Source organism: Pagrus pagrus (genome assembly GCF_965226575.1).
Source record: "Pagrus pagrus genome assembly, chromosome: 19".
In the NCBI taxonomy this organism is placed as follows: Eukaryota; Metazoa; Chordata; class Actinopteri; order Spariformes; family Sparidae; genus Pagrus; species Pagrus pagrus.
In genome coordinates, this window is record NC_140203.1 from 6,609,506 (window position 1) to 6,635,830 (window position 26,325).

General features: G+C 38.6%; 1 protein-coding gene across 6 annotated transcripts in view; it reads right to left on the minus strand.

The window, feature by feature from the left end:
* mast4 (microtubule associated serine/threonine kinase family member 4) overlaps window positions 1-26,325 on the minus strand; it is a 101,876-nt gene that overhangs the window by 66,821 nt on the left and 8,730 nt on the right. For all 6 annotated transcript variants that reach the window (XM_084383173.1, XM_084383172.1, XM_084383171.1 and 3 more), the window contains exons 2-3: window positions 13,224-13,377; window positions 5,687-5,820 (exon numbers count right to left, since the gene is read on the minus strand). In XM_084383173.1, coding sequence (XP_084239299.1) covers window positions 5,687-5,820; window positions 13,224-13,377 — 288 coding nt within the window. The remainder of the gene's footprint in view (window positions 1-5,686; window positions 5,821-13,223; window positions 13,378-26,325) is intronic.

The window sequence follows — 26,325 nt, forward strand, 5'->3', positions numbered from 1 at the left end:
AGTCAAGAGAGATGTGCCACGCTTGTCAAAGAGCCATGCACACCCAGGGGCAAGATGGGAGAGCATAAAGCAGGAAAAAAGCAATAACAGGAATCCTGTGAGGCAAGGGGGGGGCAAAGCGTGGCTGAACTAAAGGAGTCTTAAACCTGCAATGAAGGCACACACAGGTCAGACACAAGGGGGTTGATAAAGTCACATTTCTATTGTCTAGGTTTTAGATTATGGAGTTTTTTTTACAATGGTTATAGGCTGACTACTAAACAATATGAAGAGGTGCACCTTCTAATACGAATAACATACATTTAAATGAATACTTTAGGATTTAATAAGCTTCAACAACAGCTGAAAAAATAGGCAATTCATTGATTAGTCAGAAAATCACACTGCAACTATTTTGATAGATGCAGGCCAATAAAGTCATTGTCAAGCAAAAAAGTTAAAACATTTGCTGTTTCCAGAATCACATATTGTTTATAAATTGAACATTTGAGATTTTTGGCCTGTTGGTGAGAAAGAACAAGCACTTTTTTAGCACCTCCGCCTATAAGAGATGGTGATTATTCACGACTTTGTCACATTATAGATAAGATGAAGGAACTGATTAAGTTAGGAAATAATCGGCAGAAAACCAATCAATTGTACTTAAAAACGTTATTTTACCATCATACGATAGTAAGTAAAAACAGAGAGCCATTACTGAGTTTGCAGAAGTTTTCACAGACTAGTGCTGGACCCTCTTGATTCCCTCAGACCTTTTCAGCTATTTGACACCAGGTTCAGTACCACAGGGAAAAATCGGTGCCACATTGAGGTCATAAAACTTAAGACTTTTTTCTAAAGCTAAATATCACAAGGCTAGTGTACTGTGTGTTGAGCTCAACAGGATCTACATTAATTAATCTATAGTTGCAGCCCTAGGAAATGCAGTAACTCATAACAAAGCAGAAATGAAGACACCAACAATTATGGTCATGTTACTGTAGCTTATGCAGCTATCTTCTCATTCAGGTTTTGAATTAAAACTATTTGAATCAGAATCATTACCTTCTCTAGACAGATTTTAACTATATAAAGCCTTTGGCTTCTTTAGTGACTCTGGAGAACTGTGAAGCAATATAAAGTGAATTATCCCCGGTTTGATAATGTAGAACAAAATCCCAAATTAAACTCTCATTCTCCTGGAAGCCCTTAAAATGAATCTTTTAAAAATATTGCCATTTCTAGTATGTCTAGTAAAATAAAACTATTACAGCTTGAACTTAAACCACCCACATTTCAAATCTGCCCATTTCAAACTGAATGAATAGTTACCAATTTTAATAGCCAATTATATCTCTTCAGATGTGATATGTCTGCCAAATGTGACTGTGGATTGATTGAAAACAATCTCATGCTCGGCACACTAGATGCAGCTACAAAGTGTGCACGCTGGCAGTCCTCCATTCATTCATTGTCAGTAAGGCCAGGGACTTCCCAGTCACACAACCATCATTGTGGCAACAACTACTCTGCCTGTGTAACCAGCAAGAATGACCATTGCTACTTTAAAGATGTTGTCTGGACCTCATTAATATTATGTAAAAGTCCCTGCAGAACATAGACAAAGAGGACTCACAATTACCAAACTTTTCTACTAAGAAATAAAACTCTCAGGAGGAAACCAAAGAAAAACAGCACCCTCCATTCAGAGTCTAGAAGCCGAGGAGTTTGTCTCTTTCGCTCCTCTCTCAAGGTCAACCAATTCACCATCTTTTCTAAGCTTGTTCTGAAGGCGGGATAATACAGCTGCTGTATGAAGAAGCCCTGTGGTGTCAGTGCAGCCGACTCCAAAAGATACCGTTAAGATGCAGCAACACATCAGCCATTCAGCTTGTGTCTACACATGACAATATCTGAGCAGCGGTCACCGGCATCTAATTCTCTCACAGTGCCAACCACTGAGTCATCGGGGGCATGCAAACAGCGTTAAGAATAAGAATAAGGATGAGACAACGTTTGAGATGCATACTGCAGAAACATAAGGGGGATTCACTAATACATTTTACTGCATACTGTATGCATTCAAATGACTGCAGGGTAGATTTTAAAGCAAGGAAACTGTATATAATAAAAACTATCAGTTGGAAAAAAGCCCTAGCGTTGGCAATTATTTGTTTCAACCAATCCTGTTGCCCGAGGAAACTCATTTGACTTGCCTCGAATTATCGTATTACTGGTCTAAACTGTTAGATCTTTAGTCTTAAAAGCATTAATCAATTAATCATTTAAAATAACACTTGACAGAATTCAGGTATTAATTGAAGAAATTAGTATATTTAAAAGGGGCTCTATGTAACAATTTGTAGTAATTTACATGCATTAATCATTTTTTTATTGGCCATATGTGAGCAGATTGTAATGTGACGTGAAAAATGAGACCTTCCCTGGCTCTGTCGGTTGTCTATACAAGCCTGTGGGTGATTTGTTTAAGTTGTTTAATGCTGCTGGACTGTGGATGTGGAAGTGTTTATTGATGGCTTTTTTCAATGAATTTATCAAAACTACGGCACCAGAAAATAACATCCGCCGAAGAAGAATCGTGTTGGTGAAATGCTAAAATGGCTACAGACTCGGTCATGTTTTTGAAATGGGTATACTACCACTACCTTTAGTTTATCAGAGAAAAGAACAAGAATAATAGGCTAATAAATTGTTCCAACTCACACTATCGTCATGCGAATGAGCATTTTGAATACACAGTGGTAACCTCTGTATGTAAATGCATGAATGGGTCACACCTGCGTTCCAGAGGAGAGCCTTCATTAGGCTAAACAATATCGCCCACTACTGGATGTGTAATGAACTTTAAACTTTAAACTTGAGCTTCTGTGTTGCGACTACCTGCCACGACACAAGGTTACTCTTTCATTTCATAACGCCTAGTCGTACTTCTGCGGTTATTTTGGTGAAAGTGGCACAAAAGTAGTTTAATCATTAATGTATTATTCTACACTGACAGTAATATTGTAAATCAATTCATTACTTTCAAATTAAAGTAACTAATAATATGTAATGCATTGCATTTTTGAAGAAACTTGCCCAACACTGGCCATAATGAAAGTCTGATCAGTGAAGTCATTCCTAAATACTCAATTAATTCTCTCACAAGGCAGTGGAAGCACTAACTGCTAAACCAGTCTAATTTGTTTTTCCTTCTTCCATGAAAACTAATTTTTGGAGGTGGAGGGCTGCAGCGTGGCACGAAAAGGAAGGGGGAACATAATGCTCTTTGGCTGCACACTGCACCCCAGTGCCCTTCCTTCGAAAAAAAGCCCAAATTAAACCATCTATCTGTGGTCCCATTTACTGAATGAAGTCTGATGAAAAAATTTGTTCCAGGCTCCCAGGTCCCCATGACCTTACAGTCCTCTGCCTTTCTTTAACTCCATTAACTGACTCAGGGCTCAGAGTACACCAAGTGCACACAAGTACTCATGTTCAATATTAGCCAACAGGAAACATCTTAGTAGATCTATGCATAGCTGTCTAGACAGATAGTATATTTATGTATTCCTGGCTAGGGGAAGGAATTGCATTTGGCTGGAGACTCTTCATTTCTCCTGCTGAAGTGTCCTTGAGCAAGATATTCGATCCAAACAAGCTCATTGAGTGTTGCTGTGAAGCTGACCTCATGCTCTAACCCTCCAGTGATCGTAGGCGAGCAGCACAAATGTCTACGGGGAGCAGTGGAGCATCACTAAAACACAAACATCCTAAAAAACTGGCAAAGTCAAAGATGTAAAAGACTCGTTCAGGTCATCAAGTAGTAAAACTTAAATTGAATCCACACACATCGACTGAAGGACTTATCCCCTGGAGGACAATTAGTTCCAGGAAATCATGTTTTCATTCACTCTGCAGGACACAATAACCAAAGGGAGTAATTTGTGCCTTTTACAAGCACAAGAATACATGTGTTTTACTTCTTAACACTGAAAATGCACTAGCGCCCCCCAGTGTACAGAATCAGTTCAGATATTCAAAGATGAAATAACTCAAATCACCCGAGATGCTTTCAGTCTCAAGGTTTGTGTATTTCAAGCTAAGTAATGTCAATGCCGTAAATAAATTCTCAAAATCAGCCGTGACACTACATTATTAGTGGTGTTACGTAAGCGTAAACAGGGTCACCATGATGTCATGTGAGAGACAGCTAGACCTCCTCTAGTTCAGGTTACAGGTCCATTCAGGGTCGACCCACTCAGATCACTAATGGTGCCAGTTACCAATCAGAGTGTCAGTTACCAAAATATTCTGTCACGGTTACTCTGAAAGTATCCACACACAAACACAAACACATGTATTTATGTACACACAGATGCATTTTATTACATTAACCTTTTCTCTGACTGATACTGAGCACACACTGGGGATGACTCATAGCTTAACAGCATTGGATTAGCCGCTGATATCGTGATCTCGTTGTCTCCGCAGTGAGATACAATCAGAAGCAGGGTATCTGTCAGTGTCAACTGAAAGGACAGAGCTGAAGGTCACCTCTCTGCATGACTTCATCGGTTCAAACTACAGGGATGCAGTTGGACCTCTTGGACCTGTGGTTTTATTCTGTTTTATTAGTTTTTTACTGAAGCATGTGTCACGAAACACCTCTAAAAGGTTGCCTTTCTAAATATATTTAGCTATCTTTGATGGACGTAAACACTGATGTTGCGCGGCTTGTCATGTTTTGTATCCATGGAAATAAATGTATTTGTGTTTTCCAAAACAAAGCAGAAAAGTGCTTCATAAACCTGCAGCGGTGACTAATAAGAGCCATTAACAAACAAACGGGTCATTCATTAAACCAGACGTCAGCCACAAAACAGTATGTGGGTAAAAACAAATGATGGGTGTGTGTGATCTTTGTTCACTGTTTATTATAGGCTCAGATAAGAGAGTATCAGTGATGACGGCTGAAAATGTTGGAGCATGATCAATGTTGTTTATCAAACAATACCAATAGGTAGCCGACAATAAATATCTTTTTCAGATTTTTGCAGAACTTTACATTGTGTCTCTGTAAAAATACAGTGTATTTTAAGAAGGATTTGAGCAGGGATTGGTGAAGAGGGATATCTACAGATACTTTGTATACACATATATGTATGTAGATATCAAGAGAGCAAATTGTCATAAGTATATTTACTTATCATGCCTGTCAGGTTGACACCAGGTGGAGAGGATGAGCTCCAACACCTCTGCCCCTCTGACCCTGAACACGGGAGCCCCTCAGGGCTGCTTGCTGAATTGCTCATTCCTTTTCATATTTTATACTGTTTTTATTGCTTTTTTTGCACATGTTGAGGGAGCTGAAACCAAAAGATGTTGCTCTCTTGTACTTGTATAATGAGATGCAACAGTAAAGGAATCTTAAGTCTTATTTCACATTGATGTTTGATTTTGTTTACAGGACAAATCATATCTGTGGCAACTACTTTAACCACCCTTGGCCATCTGTATCCTCAAAGGATATAGGTTTGATTACTGTGGACTGTTGAATATTATTTATTCAGAAATTGTAGTTTATTTTATCTCATCTTTTAGAAATGTTCCCCCTTTTCTTTTGACAAAACTCTGTTCATACAACAAGGTAATGCTCATGTTCTGCCTAGATGGACATGCAGAATACTGTGGTAGAGGTACTCACCAGGCTGGTGTTGAGGGAGGGGTCTGACTTTCCAAGGTTCAGGGAACACATACGGACCAGGTTGGAGATCTCAGATGATGGCTGCCATGCTGTCTGTGTCGGCTGGGGGTTGGTGGGCAGCAGAAGATACTTTCCTGCAGAGCAACAACAGGACGAGGTTTAGTTCACGTTTCACGGTTATGGCAGTGATCCCTTCCCCCCCTTAAACTTCTCACATGGTTTAATAAGGTAAAAATCATGTCAAAATTATCCATTACCTCACAATGAACAAAGCAATAACAATTTCATGCAGAAGAACTCCCCCCCCCCCCCCCCACACACACATCTTTTCTCACTCATTTGATTCCAACAATACAACACACTGGTAAAAGTGTAATCCTGTCTCACAATAGTTAAAAACTGTCTCTCTCAAAATGTTCTTCAGCTAAACTCAGAAGCCATTATCAAACGTCTCGACTTCTCCAAAGAGCACTTTTCTTCTCACTTAGGTTCTCTATTCCGTTGCATCCAAACGCAGCACAGAAATCTGGGTGTTATATTTGATGATAATGCTTTCTGCAACTTTGTAATACTTTGAAAATGGGAACTTTTTTATCCACCAAGAATCTTGAGTTGGCAGCAAGACAACTGACAGAATCCAACCAAAGAGTCCACAGGAGGCATATTTTAGCATCTCTACATTAGTTACCTGTACGTTTTAGAATAGATTTCAAAATTGTAATGATAACTTTTAAAGCACACCTGGGGTTGGCTCCTGATTACATCACTAACTAACCACTTACAAGCCTGAATGCAGCCTGACTTCTTCCGGCAGAGGTCTGTTAGTAATTCATAGTTCGAGGCTAAAAAACAGGGGAGACCAAGCCCCATGATGAGCAGGAACCACCTGCCAGAGGATGGCAGACAAAGCTCCGTTTGTTCTTTGAAATACCTCTTAAAAACACATTTGTTCAAAATTGCTTTCTCCTGAATTGTTCCTGAATCTTCTAATCAATTCTACTTTTGTTGATCATTTATGTGAAATTGCTCTTGTTTTTATGTCTTTGTAGCCTGTCTTTGAAAAGTTGTTGTCATCTTACAACCAATGGACTAAACTGGCTGTTCATAAAGTATTTCAATGTAACTCCACCTCAAGCAGCTACAACAGCAATGTTAAGTCAATATTAAGCTAATGTATGATGATGTTAACACACTGATGCATCAGTATTTACAATTAGTAATGTGATCAATCATATCAGTTAAATAGGCCTGTTTTCCTCATGAGTATTTTTACTGATTAACTTTTACTTTTAATGATTTTGAAAGCAACACTTCCCTTACAGTTGTTCTTGCATTAAACTATAGGTGCTTTTACTCAAAGGATCTGAGTACTGTTTTTTACCACTGTGCAGTTGTCAACGAGCTTTGTCACACCACTGACCCTGATCCATAATGAGAGGGAGTAAACTGGGAGAGAGCACAGGTCAGATGACACAACAGTAACATGAGATTACCCTCGCTGTCTGCTCTTGTTAGCAGTATAAAGCTGAAGACCCTGACCCAGTGCAGCCAGGCAGGATGTCAAAGAGTTAAACCAAAGCCCATTAAGAGATCACTGACAATCCCAACATTACATAACCGCCAACACGCTATGAAGTCTGATGAAGGTGGGTAAACGGATCCACCTGCAAGTTTTGTTAACGACAGGAGTTCTGTGGAAGAATGATCTTCGTTAAACAATCTCCACTTTCAGCTGCTGCTGCTGGCAGCTAGATGGCACTAACTGCTTCTTACCATCACACATCCACTTTCATCTGCACTCTTTAATCCTAAAAACACAGTGCATAAGGCAAGACAGAGATTAAAACATAACACAAGCAGCCTCAGCTACTCTAAGGGAAGATCATATTGTACTTCATGCAAAAATAATTCATAGGAGTGTTGTCATCCTTCATCCACATGTGTATATTTCCATTTCCTGTTCAAGTAAACACTCGAGGAGACAGGAGAGGATTAACAACCTTGGCACAGAAAAGGAAGGGGAGATAAGTAGGCTGTGCTCAGAACATAAAGGGGGTATCTCAAGTTCATATGGCCTAAAGCAGGTATGTCTCTTCATCACGTGTTAAGCTTTTATAAACTAGAGGAGGCAGGTTTATATATTCATGTCCTGCTAATATCTGCAGGAACATGACTGATTTCAAACACTTTTCTGTTTTAGAGGCATGCAAGTGCAGACATGAAATAAAATAAACAACTTCAAGCTGCAGTCGTTTGACTTTATAAAACACTGTTCTGTGGCCACACGCTGTAGATATTATGCTCCTAATGTGTTGCGAATGAAGCGAAAAAAATTTCTTGAAGCCCGTCATCAGCCAAATATTAAATGCCACTTAAATTACAAACATTTCTGCAGGGCAATGATAAAAGCGTTTACTCACTTTAAATACTAATTCATCAAATGAATTACTGTATGTAAAATGTGTTTTTATTAGGGATGGTACTGTTTTCGGACATTGGTCGGACACTGACAAATAGCTGGATCGGTATCATTGACGCGGATCTATTCAATACAATCTGTTACTGTTCTGAGTTGCGTACAACAATTAGGCAAACGCTTGTGAGAACTAGAAAGAAAAAAAAAGAATCCCTAGTTTCTATCCCATTCACTATAAAATACTGAACGAACACTTTTGGACTGTTGTATTTCAGATCTCTAAATGTCTCATCCTGACCTTTCAGCAGGCTCACTGCTTTTTCACACTCGACACTTGCCTGAAACAGAAAAACCCTCTCAGTGCATATAATGTCTACTTTTATTGTTGTCGAATGATAAAGATGCTATCATGTGATTTCATGCCTCAATGATAGATCCATCTTCATACTGCATGGTAACATTCTGCATACAAGGTTAAAAATAGCATTGACCTGTGATCCTTTTCCAACTTTTTGCTCTAGTTAGTACTGCCCTTGATAATTTTAGCCACAAATCGTGCCTTCTTTCTCACTCCCCTGCAGATGACACACATTAAATAGATAATGCGCACTTAAATCTTACGAAAAATAACTGAAAACCCTTAAAACGGACATTTTCTTTCCGACTACAGACAAAATTATAAGGCTGGAGTTAACCTCATAGCTGCATTGTGATCACTGTCGTAAAATCAAGAGAAATAAAGAGAAGTGAGGCCAGACAGGATAAGGAGGGAAAATTGAGGTCCTTCCTTCCTTACCGGCAAAAGCTTTCCTCACTAGAGCCCATCACATCCCGGCAAAAAGGAAATGTCTCTTCAGGTACTAGTCAACACTTTATAAATGGGTAGAGGGGTTAAATTTTTATCTTATTACATTCGACGCAGGTATTAGCAAGGTCACCCTGTTCCCAGCCTTGTACAGATGCCCCCGTTTCAGACACACCTCTGCTGCATGAATCATGATGTGAAAGATAAAGGGATACATCAGAAATCTCCACACACACACACCGTTCTACTGGGTTTCATTCAAAATGGCTATTTGATATATATTTATCTCGGCCTAGGTCATTTAGACTTGCGCATCCTGTCAGACTCAAAGTTGAAACAGGTTCTGCTAACTGAGGTGTAAACCATTAAAAACACATTTTGTCACATTATCATACCCTCTCAGAGAGAAAAAACACTCCCTATTCAGAGGGAATAAAACACAAGCTTCTTGTATATATTAAAAGCCAAGTTTTCTCGATTCCAACATGAATATTTGATTGTACTTACTTACTGTAAGATATGAATCCTTTCAAAGCAATAGCACAACCACAACATTTGTAAAGGCAGGGGTTGTGTCTTATTTTATCGGTGCATTATCAAATTTATAAGGATGCTTAAAGTGAAGATCTTTTGATAATTAATTATTGCTGGTTATTTACAACCTAAAACAAGTTCAAAGCATTCAATGCACTCTGTGCCCTTGGGTACTCTGCAAGAACAAACTAGCTGCACTGTAACAACAAATGAAGTTATGTTCAAATCAATACCAGGTATAAAACCCAATTTCAAATGAAAAACAAAGACTTTAACAGCACAACCAGGTTTGTTTATCCAACTTCTTTTTACGTAGAATAATTAGTAAAGGGTAGTGCACTCATTCAAAGCAGCACCTGATAACACGATAGTCCATTGAAGGTGAAAAAGTTGACATTTTAATCAGGGGGGTGAAAGTTTTCCAGATATAACTCACAAGGAAAAATTAGCTGTTTAAAGCGTAAAACAGGCAATCAGTCTGAGGTCTTACAGTTTTCTGAATTGAAGCAAGCAAAGCTGCAGTCACAATAGAGGAGGTATATATCTGTCAATGTCCAGAGAGAGGAATTCATCTGTGCTCATGTGATCCAGACACCCACTCCTCTATCTACAGGCACAATGAAACAATAAACTTAACCGTTTTATTTTCAAATCAGCAAGGCTCTCCTCTTTCCTAATTTGTCCAGCTGTTAGAGATCCCTTGTTACTGGAAACTGGATACAAACTGGCTGTAACTTGGACGCACAAAAAATTTAAAACCTGCTCTGGTAGTTTGTATTCTCCAAGTCTTCGCTGCAGGATTTGCTACCGACCTACAAACTTAAATCACAAAATCCTCACACAATGCATTTCACAATTCCAAGGGGATCACTCTCTGCTGACTTTACACATTCCCCATAACAAGAACACAGTTTTTTTTTAAATATGGGAGCACACCCAAAATGCAGTCCTAGTGACAGAAAAACCAACTAAGTAATGAGCTTGTTATCTCATGCATTCTTCCTCTTTTCTAATGCTAATGTGTGGCTGTAGAAATAAGTAAGTAACATTTTCAACCACAGTCCATTCTTCAGCCATTATTGTATGGACAACTGTGAAAAGCCGAGAATACTCGGGGCCAGGCCTGACAGGTATTAGTGATGCATGTGCAGTTACCGGTCAGTTATGCCAAGAGGTAAATACTTACAACAAAGTGGACTGTGCAGTTGCTGTTTTCAGTAGTATTTTTGTTTTTTTTACTAAAACAGTATTAACTCACTACTTACTTACAATTACTTTTATTATTTTTAGACGCATATAGTCGTAAATGTAGAGTTTAGTGGATTTCAAAACTGCACAACAATCTGCTTTCCATTCTCCATTATAGACTACATTAATGAATAAACTCCGGAGTTGTTGGTAGTTGCTACTCTGAGGAAAATGGAAAGCAATACTTTTTTCTTTGCAACAGCATCACCTACATTAAAAACACTGGGCCCGGTAGTTGTCCGTTTCCACTTTAAATAAGACGATTAACAAATATAAAACTGAGGTATGAACTGATCTTTGTTTGTGACTTTTGGACATGTATACATGTATAAAAATACATAAATCTTTTCAGTGTATATATCTAAAGGGATCTGTATTAAATAATGTTAAAAGGGCAGGTGTAATAAGCTATGTCTTCAGTCTTCTACCGAATAAGAGTTTAACCCACAAAACTACTACGCAACAGCTTCGATGCTCAAATTACATCACCTCCTCACCTCCTTCAAACCAGTGAGAGGAGCACTAAACAAACAGCATGAGAAGATGAGAAATCTCTCCAGTGAAATAATCAAAACTGATCCAACTGTTTGGCAGAAAACTGTATTCCTGTAGTATGCCATCTTTCACAGAGAGAAGCGGATTAGGAAAATATGTTTTCAAGGCCTTTGAGTAAATAGAAAATGTCAGTTGGCAAAAATCTCATTGAATTGATACCTTGATGCTTTACAGTTCTGGAGGCAATTGAGTTTGGTGACATTTGGGTCATATCCCTGCTGTTGGCAGATGATGATGTAATCCTATCAAACTTCTCTCTGATGCACTTATGGATGGTGTCCGGCCAAGTGTGACACTGTCATTGTTGCACTCCTTGAGAATTCCTCTTCTCAGAACCAGTTTAAGTGACAGCTGGTGTGTGTTCATCTCTACTTGCTGCAACTGAAAACAGTCACACATTTGAATTGTAAGAGTGTTTTACTTCAAAACATGTCCTTGAGAACTATTTCATCCTTGGTCACTCACAAACATCATGATAATCCTTCTGAATATAACTTTTTTTCCAAGTCATTTTTCATTGCTTTGAACTCAGATGTTTTCTCTAGGTTTGTGGAAGACTTTGAGCAATTATTATTAGGGCCCGAGCAGGGAACCTGCAAGGACTCGCGAATGTCGCAAACCTACTTTTTCGAACTCCATGTGATCAATTGACTCAAAATCAGTGTGGGATCATGTAACTACACTGGCTGCATGAGATACACTGCTTGTTTTTACGTTTTACATCTCTAAATATTTTGTATACATTTTTATTAATTTGTATATGTAAATATTAGCATTTTAGCTCAATAGCTTCCAGGTCATGTGATCAATTGACTCAAAATCATGGTGGGATCATATAACTACACTGGCTGCATGAGTCATGGGTCACCAGATTTGGCCCGTAGCTCGTTACACATGAGTACGTTTGATTCGATACTACAACTGCCCTCATGTGCAGCACGATAGCTCAGTAGCGCCCCCTAACGCCCCCTTATGGCTTTTCCCATTAATTCTTAATTTTCAGGTGCTTATACACTAATGAAAGCATAATTATGAGTATTATATTCCATTCTTGCCAATAGATCTTCCTAAAACCATCATACCTTAAAAGGGATATACATTTTCCATTGGTAAATAATTAATCTAGACAAATGCTTTTGTACCTGCAGCCAATGCCTTACTGAACAAAGCTCGATCAAGATGATGCACTTCACTCATGTATGACCCTTTAAACTTTGGAATGAGTGGGTGAGAGTAGGAGCACTTTGTCGTGATCTTCATAGGCGTTTGTATTCTTTGAATCTTTTGTTCTATGAATCCATATCGTTGTGAGGTTTTCAACTTGAAATGCTACATCTCCTGTCTGCACAACAAATTTACCCTTGGGTACTAATAAAGAAACCTTGAACATTAAGGAGCGTCCCTGTATTGTTAAAGTGATAAATGGTCATCGGTTTGTGGCCATTAATGTGATAAGGATTAACATAAACCATTCTTCTCCCTCAGCCGTCAACAACAGCAAATAAATCTTGTAGCTGTTGCAAACGGGGGAAACAACTTGTGAAGGTGAGTGAGTTTGAGTGAAAGAGGGGAGAGTGGTTAAGTGATCTGATGAGGAACTTGTGTGTTTGGTTACTGGTTACTGTAATAATGTATAGTTACCTACTGTACAGTGAGATTACACTGTAAATTTCTAGGCTGCTTTAATCTACTCAAACTGGCCAATTAAGACCATAGAGAGTACACTGAAGGTCTTCTTTTATACATTATGATATCTTTATCATGGGTGTGCCAAGTCTGGAGACTATGATTTACCATTGCATGGGAAATTAAGAACACATAAATCATGAATAAGGCAGCTGTTATCGTAACAACTCTCCAAACCCCAAAGGAAAACACACAAATATGGTGCTGTTTTCCCATGCATGCATTCATCTGGCGGTCTAAAACATCATAAATACTTGTGAGAACTTAAAATAGGAAGACCACACATTAATTACCTGTGAGACCGCCCCCCAGACTCCTCCTTCGAACGTGTTTTCCATCATCAGAGAGATGTCGTCTAAATTTGAGAGCAGGACTTAATCCATGAGTCAAATCGGGGTTACTGGACTTCCTGAGGGATGTGGAGGGAGGGTAGAGGATGTTGTCCAACTAGAGGAAAAGACAGAAAACAATTGGTTAAAAAATGCATTTAATGTAACAAGAGGTTGTTGTTGTAACCATATAAGGAAGAATATAACTTGTTCGTTGTTTGGTTCAAAAGAAAGAAGACAAGAAAGCAAAAATTTCAGCTTTTAAATAATACATGATCAGCACAAAGCTATAACAAAACTGACAAACACTGCATAAATATGAAGGTGAGCTACTTTTTGGTTGTGACTAATTAGTACCAAGTAGTGACTGGTTGAGCCAGTTTGCCAACTGGCTTCCTAATAAATACAAAACATTTTGTATTTATTAGGAAGCCAGTTGGCAAACTGTTCAGTACATACAGTAAACACTTCAGCAGGTGTTTTCTCTGCATATTTTCCGCCTTCTCAGACAGACAGTTATTACAGTGAGGAAATGACACGCTTGCTCACTCTTTTCTGGAAATTCAAATGAGTCTCATGTCAGTAATCGCATGAATGGCAAACACAAAAGGGGGCTGGTTTCATAAAGATGACTAGAGGCGAGGAGAGTGGTTCCTGCTTGTACTTTTTGCGGGAAATGCACTGTTTTTCCAAGAGCTGATGCAGCTTCATTAACCATGCTATACTTACATAAACCAGGTCTAACCGACAAGATATGGACTTAGTCTGTGTTAATTGGTCTGTGGATATGTTTTAAATGGTGCAGAGAGGAATAGTACACACTGAAACAGCTACAGGGAGGTGGAAAGGGCTTCAGGTATTTTTTCTGTTTTTCATGACTAGCACACCTCCAAGTTATCAACGTAAACAACTATACCGTCACTAAACCGTGCCAGAGTGGCAGTCATTAGATTCTTACATTTTCTGATGGAGAGAAGAAAGCCGAGTGGTTTGATGTTATTTGGTTTGAGAAAAGGTCTTATTTTGCCCAGAATTCACATTGAAGTTGTCCTACTTGAGCTTACTCTAATCTGTGCAACAGATGAAATTAACTGTCTATCTGCTGCTGCTCAACAATGTGCGCTAAAGTTGTCATCACACATTTTTAAAGCTGTATTTTCTTTCTTTTTTAAGTAAAGAAGTTACTAAATGGACTCAATAAGTTTCAAGTTAAAAATCTGTGCTTCTCCAATGCTCTTTGGCAGACGCAGGATGTCAGGAGGGGCTGCGAGCCGAGCTGCCACTAACGCTGGCTAGCTCAGCTTGTTTCTAGGCGCTTTGATTGTTTTTAGGTCAGGATTCCTTCACTGAACCGAATTATCACAGAGGGCTAGGCTCCTCTTCTCCAAAATAAACTGACACGGTAATCCAAAAACGGGTAAGAACACTGAATAAAGCAAAGCAGAGCTGCCACTAACATTAGCTCAGCTTGTTTCTCTGATAAATTACGATCAAGACGTCAAATGAATGAAATCATTCATCATAATCTACATCTAAAAAAGGTGACAGTGATGTAACTTGAAACGATAAGAAAGTAGTTGGCTTTAACGTTTTAATGTCGATAATCAAAGTCAATCTCCAAAGTGAAAATCTCAGCAAGCATAAATTCACAAGGGCTTTTCATGAAGGGGATATGATGTACAGAACTATGAGAAATAAAGCTGTATAAACCTCAAGGGAGGACTCAAATGATCTAGGAGGGGGATTCCCAGGGTGTTTCACAAAATGTTCAGCTCATGGCTGAGAACAAAATCCAATTTATGAATCAGTTTCTTAATCCAATACTTTTACATATACCACACCCATGTCTGTTTTGGCTTTTCAGTGAGAAACAGGACAGTCTTATCAACAGGCCATTACTCCAAACTTTCATGACAGTACTCAGAATATTATAATAGAGACAGATAGAGCAGTAGAAAAAATAAATTGCACACAACTGTCAACATCGAGGAATATTGGTGGTTAGATATACATTACAAGAATACTACATTACACAGCACAACCGGCTGCCCCACACTATTTTCAGGAGATAATGACCTAGCAAGAATCTCTGACCACATAACAATGCCCGGCGGTGAGGAAGGGGCCCTCCCTGAGAATACAAGGATACACAAGGCTCGGAGCATTCTGTGGAAGGAAATACCCTCTGCTTCTCTCTGGGATGATTCATGACCCCCAGGACTATTAAGGCCAACTAAGACCAATTCTTTGGAGGGTGACCTGACCTTTCAATGAATGCAGAAATGTAGAGCAAGAGTGATACAGCACAGAATGAGGACAAACAGTATGTACACTTTCAGAGGAAAGTCAAGCGCAGGAATTTTGGAAATTTTCCACAATTTCAAAACAGAAATTGTAAGTTAAGATTGTTCAAAGTTATTTGAGGTAAATGTCACTGAAATATCAGGTCTCTGCAAATAAATGAATTTATAGAGCATGATCTAGTTAAAAGCCAACTAATTAAATTAGAGTTCAACTCAACTACTGCTACAACACTTTTTTTTCTTCAGTTCTGTTAAAAGGGTTTTGCTTATGCTACTATAAAATATCTCTACTATAAGTACATATGTCATGATAAATACAGTTTCCACCTTGAATACAAAAACAGTTCTGCAACCCTTGTGCAATAAATGAAAGCAATGCTTTTCTAAATATTTCTGCAGCAATACAATGCATGCAATGAATTTGATCTTCAGTCATTAGTTCTAAAAATAATAACTTGAGTTCTTAAAGTCATGGGGCAAATGCTTTTGTGACAGAAGAGCTCTTGATGCTGATATGCTGCAGCTTCGCATAAATGTTATTCACCATTTGCTGTAGCAGTGGTCCTGAGAAACACACATGAAGAGAGGAAAAGAAACTGAGTCTGGTGGAGCATGCAATACCTCTTAGCAATGTCTAAACACAGACATCAACTCTATTTATATTGAGGTGGCATATACATGGCCCCATGTCATGTAGAACAGACCGTCTGAATGTACTGAATGTGTTCACAGAAGACATTTGTTTTATTATATAACCTCATTCTGTGGTGAGAGTACAATAAAAAAGACGGCAGAATGAGAATTTTCCATCTGTGCTGAACAGTGTAAGACAGCCCAACCAGAAAAATGTTCAAAGTGAGAAGGAAGTGAACTAATACCAGTCATTTCCTCAGTAGTAACTTTTAAATGGAGGACTTTGTGCAACATTACAAGGGGCCCCTGCAACTGAATTTGTTAAAACTGGATTTCATTTCAAGGAATTCATTGTCTGGGCACAATTCAGCCTTTCTTGCAGCTAACATGCTTATGCTTAATAAAAACAAACTGAGTCACACACCCACCACCTAATATTTAGCCAATAATCACAGCTGAGGATGAGAGCGAGAGCAAGAGCTGCAATACGCAAGTGTTCATTTGCACTTCTATTTCAAATCATTTTTGTTAAATTGCAGTTTTCAGTAATTATAATTTGTTAATTTAATTAGAACTCAACAAGCTGCCTTGACAGGAACAGACTCCATCATCTTTCAACCAGAGGTGCAACTGTATGCCCTAATGTGAATATTCAGTACAGTAGAAAATTAGCAATTTTCCATTTAGTCATGCAGTTCATTGTATTGAATTCATATGGAATTCAATGACTAGGAAATTGTGCAAAAGCGTGTAGCTGATCTGTTGTGCAACCACTGAGTTCCTCTTTTAATGCTGTCCCAATAACAAAAAAACAACAGCAGAGACATATCAGAATTGTGTGTTGCACCAGTCATTACTACATTGACTATTACTACATTGGTTGTATGTCCTTTTTCAGAAGTTTTCAGAAAGTGCAATAATAAAACAACTGATTTATTGAATTAGGTTGCACAATTAAAACTTAAGAATTTAGCAAGTTAAACCAATAATGTGTAAACTGGTTATTAGGAAATATCTGTCGCGCTATCCATCAAAAATGAAAAGATATATAAATCTTAAACTATGCTGTGTTAATGTAAGTATGACTTATTTATGTATGCACAGAGAAATGTTTCAGTATGAATGACGTTAACAATGCAAGTGAAAATCTGCATTATTATGCTATGTATTTTCATTATCTGCTGACATATGCTGACATATTCAAATGTCTTGTTTCTCTGACCATGACTCCAAAATCCAAAGTAATGCGGAGAGGACCAAGAAAATCAGCAAATATTTACATTTGACAAGCTGGAAACAGGATTTTTTAAGCAAAAATGCCACAACACCTGTCAACAGGTTCACTTTCTAACTCATGACTACTATTACTACATTAGGTACTTGAGTACCCATTACTCATGGGTTGGACCACATCCTTCTTCGAACTCGACCTTCGTTTTGATCTTAACTACACACCTATAAAAGTTTCATGACTTGTTTTGTGAGTTAGTTCAGTTAGCTACGCAACAATTACAACTGGCTGTTTGTATAAATATCTAGCAATATCTATGTAGAAACTGGTTTGTGTGGTGTGAACATAAATTAATTTAGTCACATGTAAATCTCCACTTAATAACACGTAATAAATAAAAGTTTGAACTCTCAAACAGCTGTTGCAACTCTCTCAAGGTGATTAAAGGCAAATATATTCAGATGAATCCAAATGAAATAAGGAATGGACAGATGGACAGACAAACCAATAAGAACCAAGCAATGCCTTTATAAGCAGCTTAGAGTTACACTGTGAATCAATCAGTGGTAAACTGTGGCATCATCAAATCGCATTGTTTAGAGCCAGAAGCATCAGGACAGGCTATGATTGCCTTAACGCGTCAACACTGTGGACCATGACGAGGAGTTGTGTAGATCTATTAAATGACTGTCACATTTCGACACCACATAAGGAAGTTACAGACTCATTTCATAAAAGTATTTCTTCATATATTTCAGCTTCTGTTGCCTTTCATCATCTTTCCTTCAAGGCATTTTCAGAGACATTATCTGCAGTGTTTTTATTTGAGGCCTTTGGCATACCTGTACCATTGACGTACACAAGGAGAAGTAATGTTTATGTTTTGTTGGTTGTTTTACAGGCAAATAAGATCGTGTTAACTATCACCATCAGACGACTTTCAACTCATAAAAAGGAAGTAAGATAATCAGCTATCGTGCTATCTGTGCACTTGGTCAAAGTCTGAAGTTGAGGCGTGCAACATTTTATAGTCTGACATTTGCTTTTCACTTGACTATGCAAACATGAAATATCAATTAATCAATATTTTAAAAACTGAAAAACAGGGCGACCTGAGGAGCAGTATGTGATACAGAAAGTTTTTTTTAACCACTGGCAGAGACAATTGGGCATATCCTTACTGCCTGTTTATATAGAACAATCTGACAATAATAAACCCGACACACAACAGCCTTGTAATCCTTGGAACCTTTTGCCTTCATCCTCCTCGGTCGATGCAACAAAAACAGAAATTTGAGCCAACTGTGGAGGGCTGCCAGAGCTGGCTAGAGTTTCATTTTAATATTTGGTTGGCTGAGCTTATCAGCCAATTATAAATGATCAGCCTGGAAATCAGTAAACCCATATTTCCTGTTCCTGCATATCTGAATTTAAGCAACTTACAAGCTGACAGCAAGTTCAGTTATGAGAGGATATAAGTCAAATTTCTGCTGGTCCAAAACATCTGCAGTGGTTTAAAGAGTGGGTGTCAGCCCTTTAAATGCCTATTTGATTACATGTAGAGCGCAGCAGTAAGCCAATTTCAGTTTGCTCACTGTGTGCACACAGCGGGTAGCACGCACGTTGCAGTTTTGGCAGCAGCTAGCGCCCTTTCACCTACCATTCCTCTCTCCCTGCAGCCGAGAGCCACGCACAGCTCCTGAGAGCAAGATCAAACCTGACCTGCCCCTCCTTCCTCCATCCTCTTTTCCACCCTGAGCCTCACACACAGTGGACAGTACCAACAAGCCTTTGTTGTCAAAGCAAAGAACAGACGGCAAACAAATGAAACAAAGGAGGTCGGCTGCACAACACACAGTCAGTTGTGTTTACCAACTGAGGGGATGAGGCAAACTTAGACTGAATGAAATGTGTCACAGACAGACTTTATTTCTGTTAGTGTTTTTTTTGTTTATTTGCCATTACCTCATCCCCCTTTCTATTGAGACTACTGAGTCTAATGTTTACAAGAGCACCCTTTCACTTTGATTGTACATAAGATTGCACATTGTGGCATCCTGATCCCCCTGTGGTCTACGACACAATGTTAACCACAGTATCCGTTTAGCTTGACATTTGACACCATACCACCACCTTATAATATTTCCTGTCTCTCCAAAATGCTTAAAAATAAAGCATTTTACTCATCACTAATACCCTACGTTAAATTACATTAAAGGTGATGCCAAAATAGTGTGCAAACAGTAACCTATTTAAACATCCTGCAGTTACGGGGCAACATTAGCATTTGGAGTCATGTTTCTGGGCACCTTTTATGCAAGTCCAATGTTCACGCTCTTTATCAACTAGTGAGGGAAGTATCTGTCTCTGTAGCTGCAAAATGCTCTACTATGTTCACCAGCTTTTCTCTATCATTGTCTGTCTGCTGTTTGGTGATGAGCAGGTAGTGTGCAGTAGGTGTTTAGAACTTTTTCGCTCAACACATTTGCCTGCTGTGGTCATAAACAACACTATAAGAGTGGTGAATGTGAACCAAAACTGTAAAGGTGCAGCCTGACAGAAAAACAATCAGCTGAAACTCTCTATGAAGCTCTGTAAAAGCCAAGGGGAGCTGCAGAAATGATTATAGTGACATTAATAAGACAACTTCAGGCTGTCAGTGAACCACCGAATGTTGCAATGATGCAATACAAGGTTGTTATTAAAGAATCAAAGGAAATAAGAAAAAGGAAAAAGCCAGAAACAGAAAAAAGGGAATCAGATAATGTGCAAGAGGAGTATGAGGTATGAAATAGGTACGGGTCAATATCACATTGTTCACGATAGTATCAAGACAGTTTATTGTATATATCAGTCATTTTCTTATTAAACTGGAACAGTTAAGAAAACATAAGATACTCTGTTGCATTGGTGGTGGCAATGTTTCTGCTCTGCTGGTTGCTGTGGGTTTTTTTTTCAATTATGCTGTTGTTATTTTCATTTTCATAACTTAGCTTTCTCACTATAGCTAGCTGGCTTACTTTGTCTTAAGCTTCTGAGGCTGAACACAGCTTAGTTAGAGATAACAATCTCAGTGGTTTACAGAATAATTGCTGCAGAATAACTGCCAACATTACATCCTGGCGACTGGGCTGAGTAAATGCAGAGAGTCACCACACCATCATTGCCCAGAGGGAACAGTTCCAGCAGACTGTGGATAAGACCGAGAGCAAACACTCAGGGGTTTTACTCCTACTGTCGACCTTTACCAGCCAAGACTACAAAGACTAAATACACTGGAGGCAGAGGAAAGACACTCGGCTACAGAGACGAGATGCTTTACTACACCGGTACATACACAAACATACACAGCTACCCAAACAAGCTGACAAACAAAAGGACAGAGCAGCAGGAAGAGTTGAATATATCCTCCACAGGCAAATGCAAGGATGAAAGGGCCAAAAAAGCAAGGCAGCACACAGGGACATTGTCCCCAAGGTCGAGTGATAAATACTCTGATAGTCCAAGCCAAGGAGAACTCTGTAGTGTTCACATGTGGTCTAAGCTACCAGACCACTAGGCTTGGCTGTGAAAACAACACAAGTGCAAGAACATCAACACCAATCTCAATGTTTTTCCTGCTACTTTTGTCAGCAATAATTATAACACCTGATGGTACACTTCACTAACAAGCATGTTTCTGCATTACAAAGGGTGCAGAGCGTTGAGTCATGATTTCCACATTATAAAAACAAACCTAAAGCAGTTGTACAAAGAGAAAATTAGCAAATGTATTCACACCTCAGGATATCAATTCTCTTTGAAGGATCTGTGGGGAAGTGCCATTTATCATTTCACTCAGATGGATGAAAGGAAGCTTTAACAAGGGGGAACACAATGTTGTTAGTGTCTTTCAGTGGTTGCTAAGACACAATGAGTATGCGTTTACAGTTAAACAGGAAGAGAGACCCCATACATCAAGAAGCATTGCACCTTACCTCCAGTCATCGCTCTCCCTGCCATTGTTTCTATATCATATCCTTTTTAACTAGAATAACATGTTGGGTAATAATGAAGTCATGCTTTTCACACACACAAATTGTTAAAGAGAAACAGCTTCAAGAATTTCCGGTCTTCTATCAGTTAGGTTTGGTTTTCATCGAGAAACAAACAAGGGTTTATAGATCTCACTACATCATGTTTGGTATTCTGCCATCTAACACAGTGAAATGTCATCAAGCAACGAGACAATTCAACTTAAGTTGTTATTTTTCCCCATTTTAGTATGTCCAATATTGCTCTTTTCTGAAGATGAAGATACACTACAAGCCATATGTACAGAAATATAAATGCAGTTGTTGTCAAATGATGTCAAGTTTGCACAAGAATAAAGGGGCTAACGATAATACAGATAAACCAGATTATTCAGAAAAGCTCCCCATTCCCCATTAAGTACACTTTGTCAGAATTACACTTTGACTAATTGCTGCACTTGGTGGTAAAAGCTACATGTAACCAGCAAATAAAAAAGCATCTTCACCAGTTGATAGTTATGTTGAGGACATGGAAATAACAGCATTGTTCTTGTGTTGCAGAGTAGAGTGAGATGGCCCTAGTATTGTTAAGTATGATGAGAAAAGATGTAAGATCAGACTATATATTTTGTGCCAACATAACCTTGTTTGGCGGCATAGCTAACATACTTGTTTGTATTTACAAACAGTACGTTTTCACGGTTACAACAAAAAAGGCTTTTAGGAGGACTATTCAGTGTTTTTGGCAAATGTAACGAGTTTGGCTCAATTTGATGGAGTGTGAAGCTCACCAAATCCAATACCTATCAGCGCTACTAGAGTTTAGGTGCATCCATGACTGGCTTCCACGCAGTGATACAACACAAACTAATGCAGTTAGCTCGTGATTTGCTCCTTGGCCTTGGACATAATACTCTCCAGGTAGTAAGTAGGTTGGCTGGACATTGTAACAAGTGTAGCTAACATTAGAGCAGACAAACAAACACACTTTTTAATCAATTTACACTTTTGTTCTTGTGTTTTTGGTTTTGGAAAGCCTAAGCTTGACAGGCCTGCCGTGCCTAGTTGTTTGCTAAGCTATGATTGGACAATCAGTGTTTAGCAACCGGTCAGCTGGTTGAAGAAATGTATATGGAGCGGGACTGTTGTTGCGGTTCCTGTAAACACTGAAAACCGTGACATTTCCTCTTTAGTAGCCTACATGACCCCTCAAACAAGCCCATGGTGTGATTATATAATGTGATGGTCATTACATGCAATGCTTTCATCTCCGTAAGATAGGGAACATGTTGATCACTGTTTTTCTCAGGGTCAACTGCAGAAAAGCAAACTATGTTCTGGCCGACCTTGCCACCCAACATCTGTCTTCTTCAACTCTCCCCGAATTCCAGTCAGGCCTGAATTTCTCTTCCCTTGCTCTCTGAACTGAGGATCTTAATGTTTACTTGTGAGGAAACCAGAACACTTTAAAGCCTCTCAGGTCAAATCCAAACAACTTTATGTGATCAAAACTCTCCACGGGGTACTCCACATTTCAGTCACCCGATGGACACTTGATTTTCTCTTACACCAACAGTCCATTTATTAGCTAAATAAAATCTTTGGCGTTCGGTATTTGAATTCTTCTGCTGTCTCATGGGAATTCAGTTTCCTGTGTTGACATGAGCTAAAGTTAAGAAAATACAGCGGCTCTTTCCTTCTCCAATTTCATGTGATTGACCATGTTATGATTCATTATCTTCAGCATGTCAAGAATTAAATCATGTGTTATGTCTTCAAGTAAATCATGTTTTCCTGCAATTTAGCAGTTTGCCTTAGAGACTTAATGTATGCATTCCATGAAATCTGCTGTACTGATAGTCCTCAGGCAAGAACAACTGATTACATTCTGGTCATGATGAGCATCTGGGTTTTCCGCCATGAAAAATACAAGAAGAATTCAAGTAATAAAACGACCAAAGACAGTCCCTTAAGAGCTATGAGGCTGCATAACCACTAGGGTTGTTCTGTGTCTGACTCAATAATGATAATGAGACAAACATTTTTATAACAGCAATCAGATTTGAGCCTAACTAGTGTAAACAGCTGTTTTGCAATAAGAAAGTTAGAGTGAGATATTTCAGCAACATCTGTAACAGGAATATTTTTTAAGGAAAGAGTGAATGTGTATTAAAATTGTTTTGTTCCAGTGGCTATTACTTAGATGTAAAAGTCATAGCAACATTTCCACAGGTGCTTTAGAAGCCAAGTTTACCAAGTTAGTTTTTCAACAGAATTTTACTTTATTTATTTTAGTGGCTATTTATTTTCCTGTTTTGTTACTGTTAATTCTCTCTTCAGTCCTGATTAGTGAAGAAACGGGTGCTTTCATCATGTTTTATTGTCTTTGTCTACTGTCAGTGTTGTTTTTAAATGTGTACCAAGGTGGATGCCTCGTCTTCTACTACAAAGCAAATCCACTGGTATAAATACAGTAACCTGAACCTGAAACAATGTGTGGCTGGAAGTCAGTAAATACATTGATTTATTGTATCTTTATCTACTTACTTGTATTGTATAGCTCTATATGTTTCTGGTCTTGGGCATTTAGTTTAAAGTATTCATTACCTTTTTAGTTTGTGACACTTGCCAATGTTGTTTCTGATTATTGTGCTCAAACTTTCTTTATTAGGAGAGGCCATTTCTGGGTGGTTCACTCACGGATGGATTCGGTCATGCAATTGTGTTTGCTCTTTGCCGATTGATGTTTGGACTTCCCCTGTATGTATGAATTGCTATTTCAGCTATTTTGATTGCGTTGATTATGACTTCGAGCTGAAACATGTTTGTTTTCTGCCACAAAGAAAAGGAAGATTGTTTCTCTGTGACCGCTGAGGCTGTGCTGCGCTGTGTTTTTGATTTGGCACATCAGCTTCTTACCACTTCCATACCGCAGGCTGTATTTTAATTACAGCTTGAAGTTTTAACATACCCACACAGTGCTAACCCTGTAGATCTACATTTAACTTTAAAGCCCACTTTTTAGCATTTATAAGCACTATAAGAATATTGAATATAGGCACAATTTCAAGTGCAACAGATTGATTGTCAATGAAAATAATCCTCAGTTGCAGTCTGAATTTCATGTTAACTTGTGTTGCGTCATCAGCCTCCACTTATGGTTGCCCACAGGAGGAATTGTCGTTGCTGACAAACATTAATAAAAGCTTATAACTACTTGCAACTACATTACAATGGTAATGGTAAAAAAATATTCTATTTCATATTGATTAGGTTGAAACCACTTAAGTATGGATCGATGCCTTTAAGATTAATTAGAGCTAAGCATGAAATATTTTCTCTTTTTGTCTCCTTTACACACTCCCAATTAGGATATAAATGTACTCACAGCACAACCAAATTAAAAAATATGACAGAATTTATGGTGACGTATATCTAGCAATGTTCATTCAGAAGGAATTAAACACAAAAAGCAACTCAATATCACTTTACATACAAACTAAGATGAAATAAAATACATTACAGAAAGTTTAAATGAACCCTTCTTCTTGATCTAATCAGCAACTGTTGGACTCTCTTACCTTGCGTCCCTCCGAAGATGTGCGGTGGCCGACAGGTAAATTCCGACCGAGAGACATTTTGTTTTAGTAACAACAAATTTAAGCTCCTGTATCACCTCGACCGCACAGTCATCACAGACAGTGCTGATTAAACCCAGACGTGCACGCATACAAAGGACAGGAAAGAAGAGTCAAAAAGCAAAGATGGATCCTGGAAAGACTCCCTCCAACACAGGAGTGAAAAGAGTCTAAATCAGATTGTGTTAATCCTCTTAGCCACAAAGCATACAGTGACACTGGACATCCCTCTAATCACCCTGACTGGCTGCCTGCTTAAATAACTGGCTGCTTATTTAGTGGCACGCCACAGGAACAAAACCGCTGCACAGACACCGAGTTAAACATTGTCAAACAGGAGCAAATATTTATACACAAGTAAGCACTGATGCAATATGCGAGAGTTACCCCTCCAACTTCAGGGAACAGGCGCTCATAGAATAAACCAAAGGATTACATCAGATTGGGACAGCCGATAGAAAGGCTTGACTTGACTAATTCAAATTAGGGATTAAATTGAGAAATTACTCAATAATCTTAGTCGAATCACCAAGTTCCCATCGTTTTTCTCCAATAAAGATCAAATGAGCCTTGGCATCATTGTGTGCCACCTGAGTCAATGTTTTCTTAAATTAAGCACAACACTGCTCCACCTAGCTGCAACCACAGCTCACCTTCAGTAGTTTGCTTTAGGTGTTAAAATGACTTGTCTATTCTTGTTCCTAAAATACTCTGTCCTTAGTTTAAATGCAGCATACGCATCTGAACATCATGAACACAACTCAAACATTTTACCAAAGAATAGTCAAGATTTTTAAACTGATCAATGTGCATTTCTTGACATTCAAACACTCTTCTATATCAATAAAACCATGAACTTCTTTCTGCATCTGGCACAGCAACCCATTGCATAAGATGAGCAAACACAGCCAAGATCAGTGATCACATCTAACCCTGAAACTGTTCAAAATGTTCAGTGAGATACTCTGGTACAGTGTAAAACTGATCTTATCCTAAAAGGTTACTCAAAAAATTCAGTACTGCACTTCTATATAAATTAGGGGACTTGGAATAAGTATGTTTTAAAATGAATGGTCAAAATTAAAGCAGCAGAGGCTGAAGCATCCTCACTTTTAGCCCCTAGTGTAAGCCAAGCCCTAAATGTGCCACACTTTCCATAATCTAATCCATCAATACACTACATAGCATCCTCCACTTGAAGTGCGAAAGACCAAGTGGATGTTGGATACCTCGGTCATGGTGATTCAA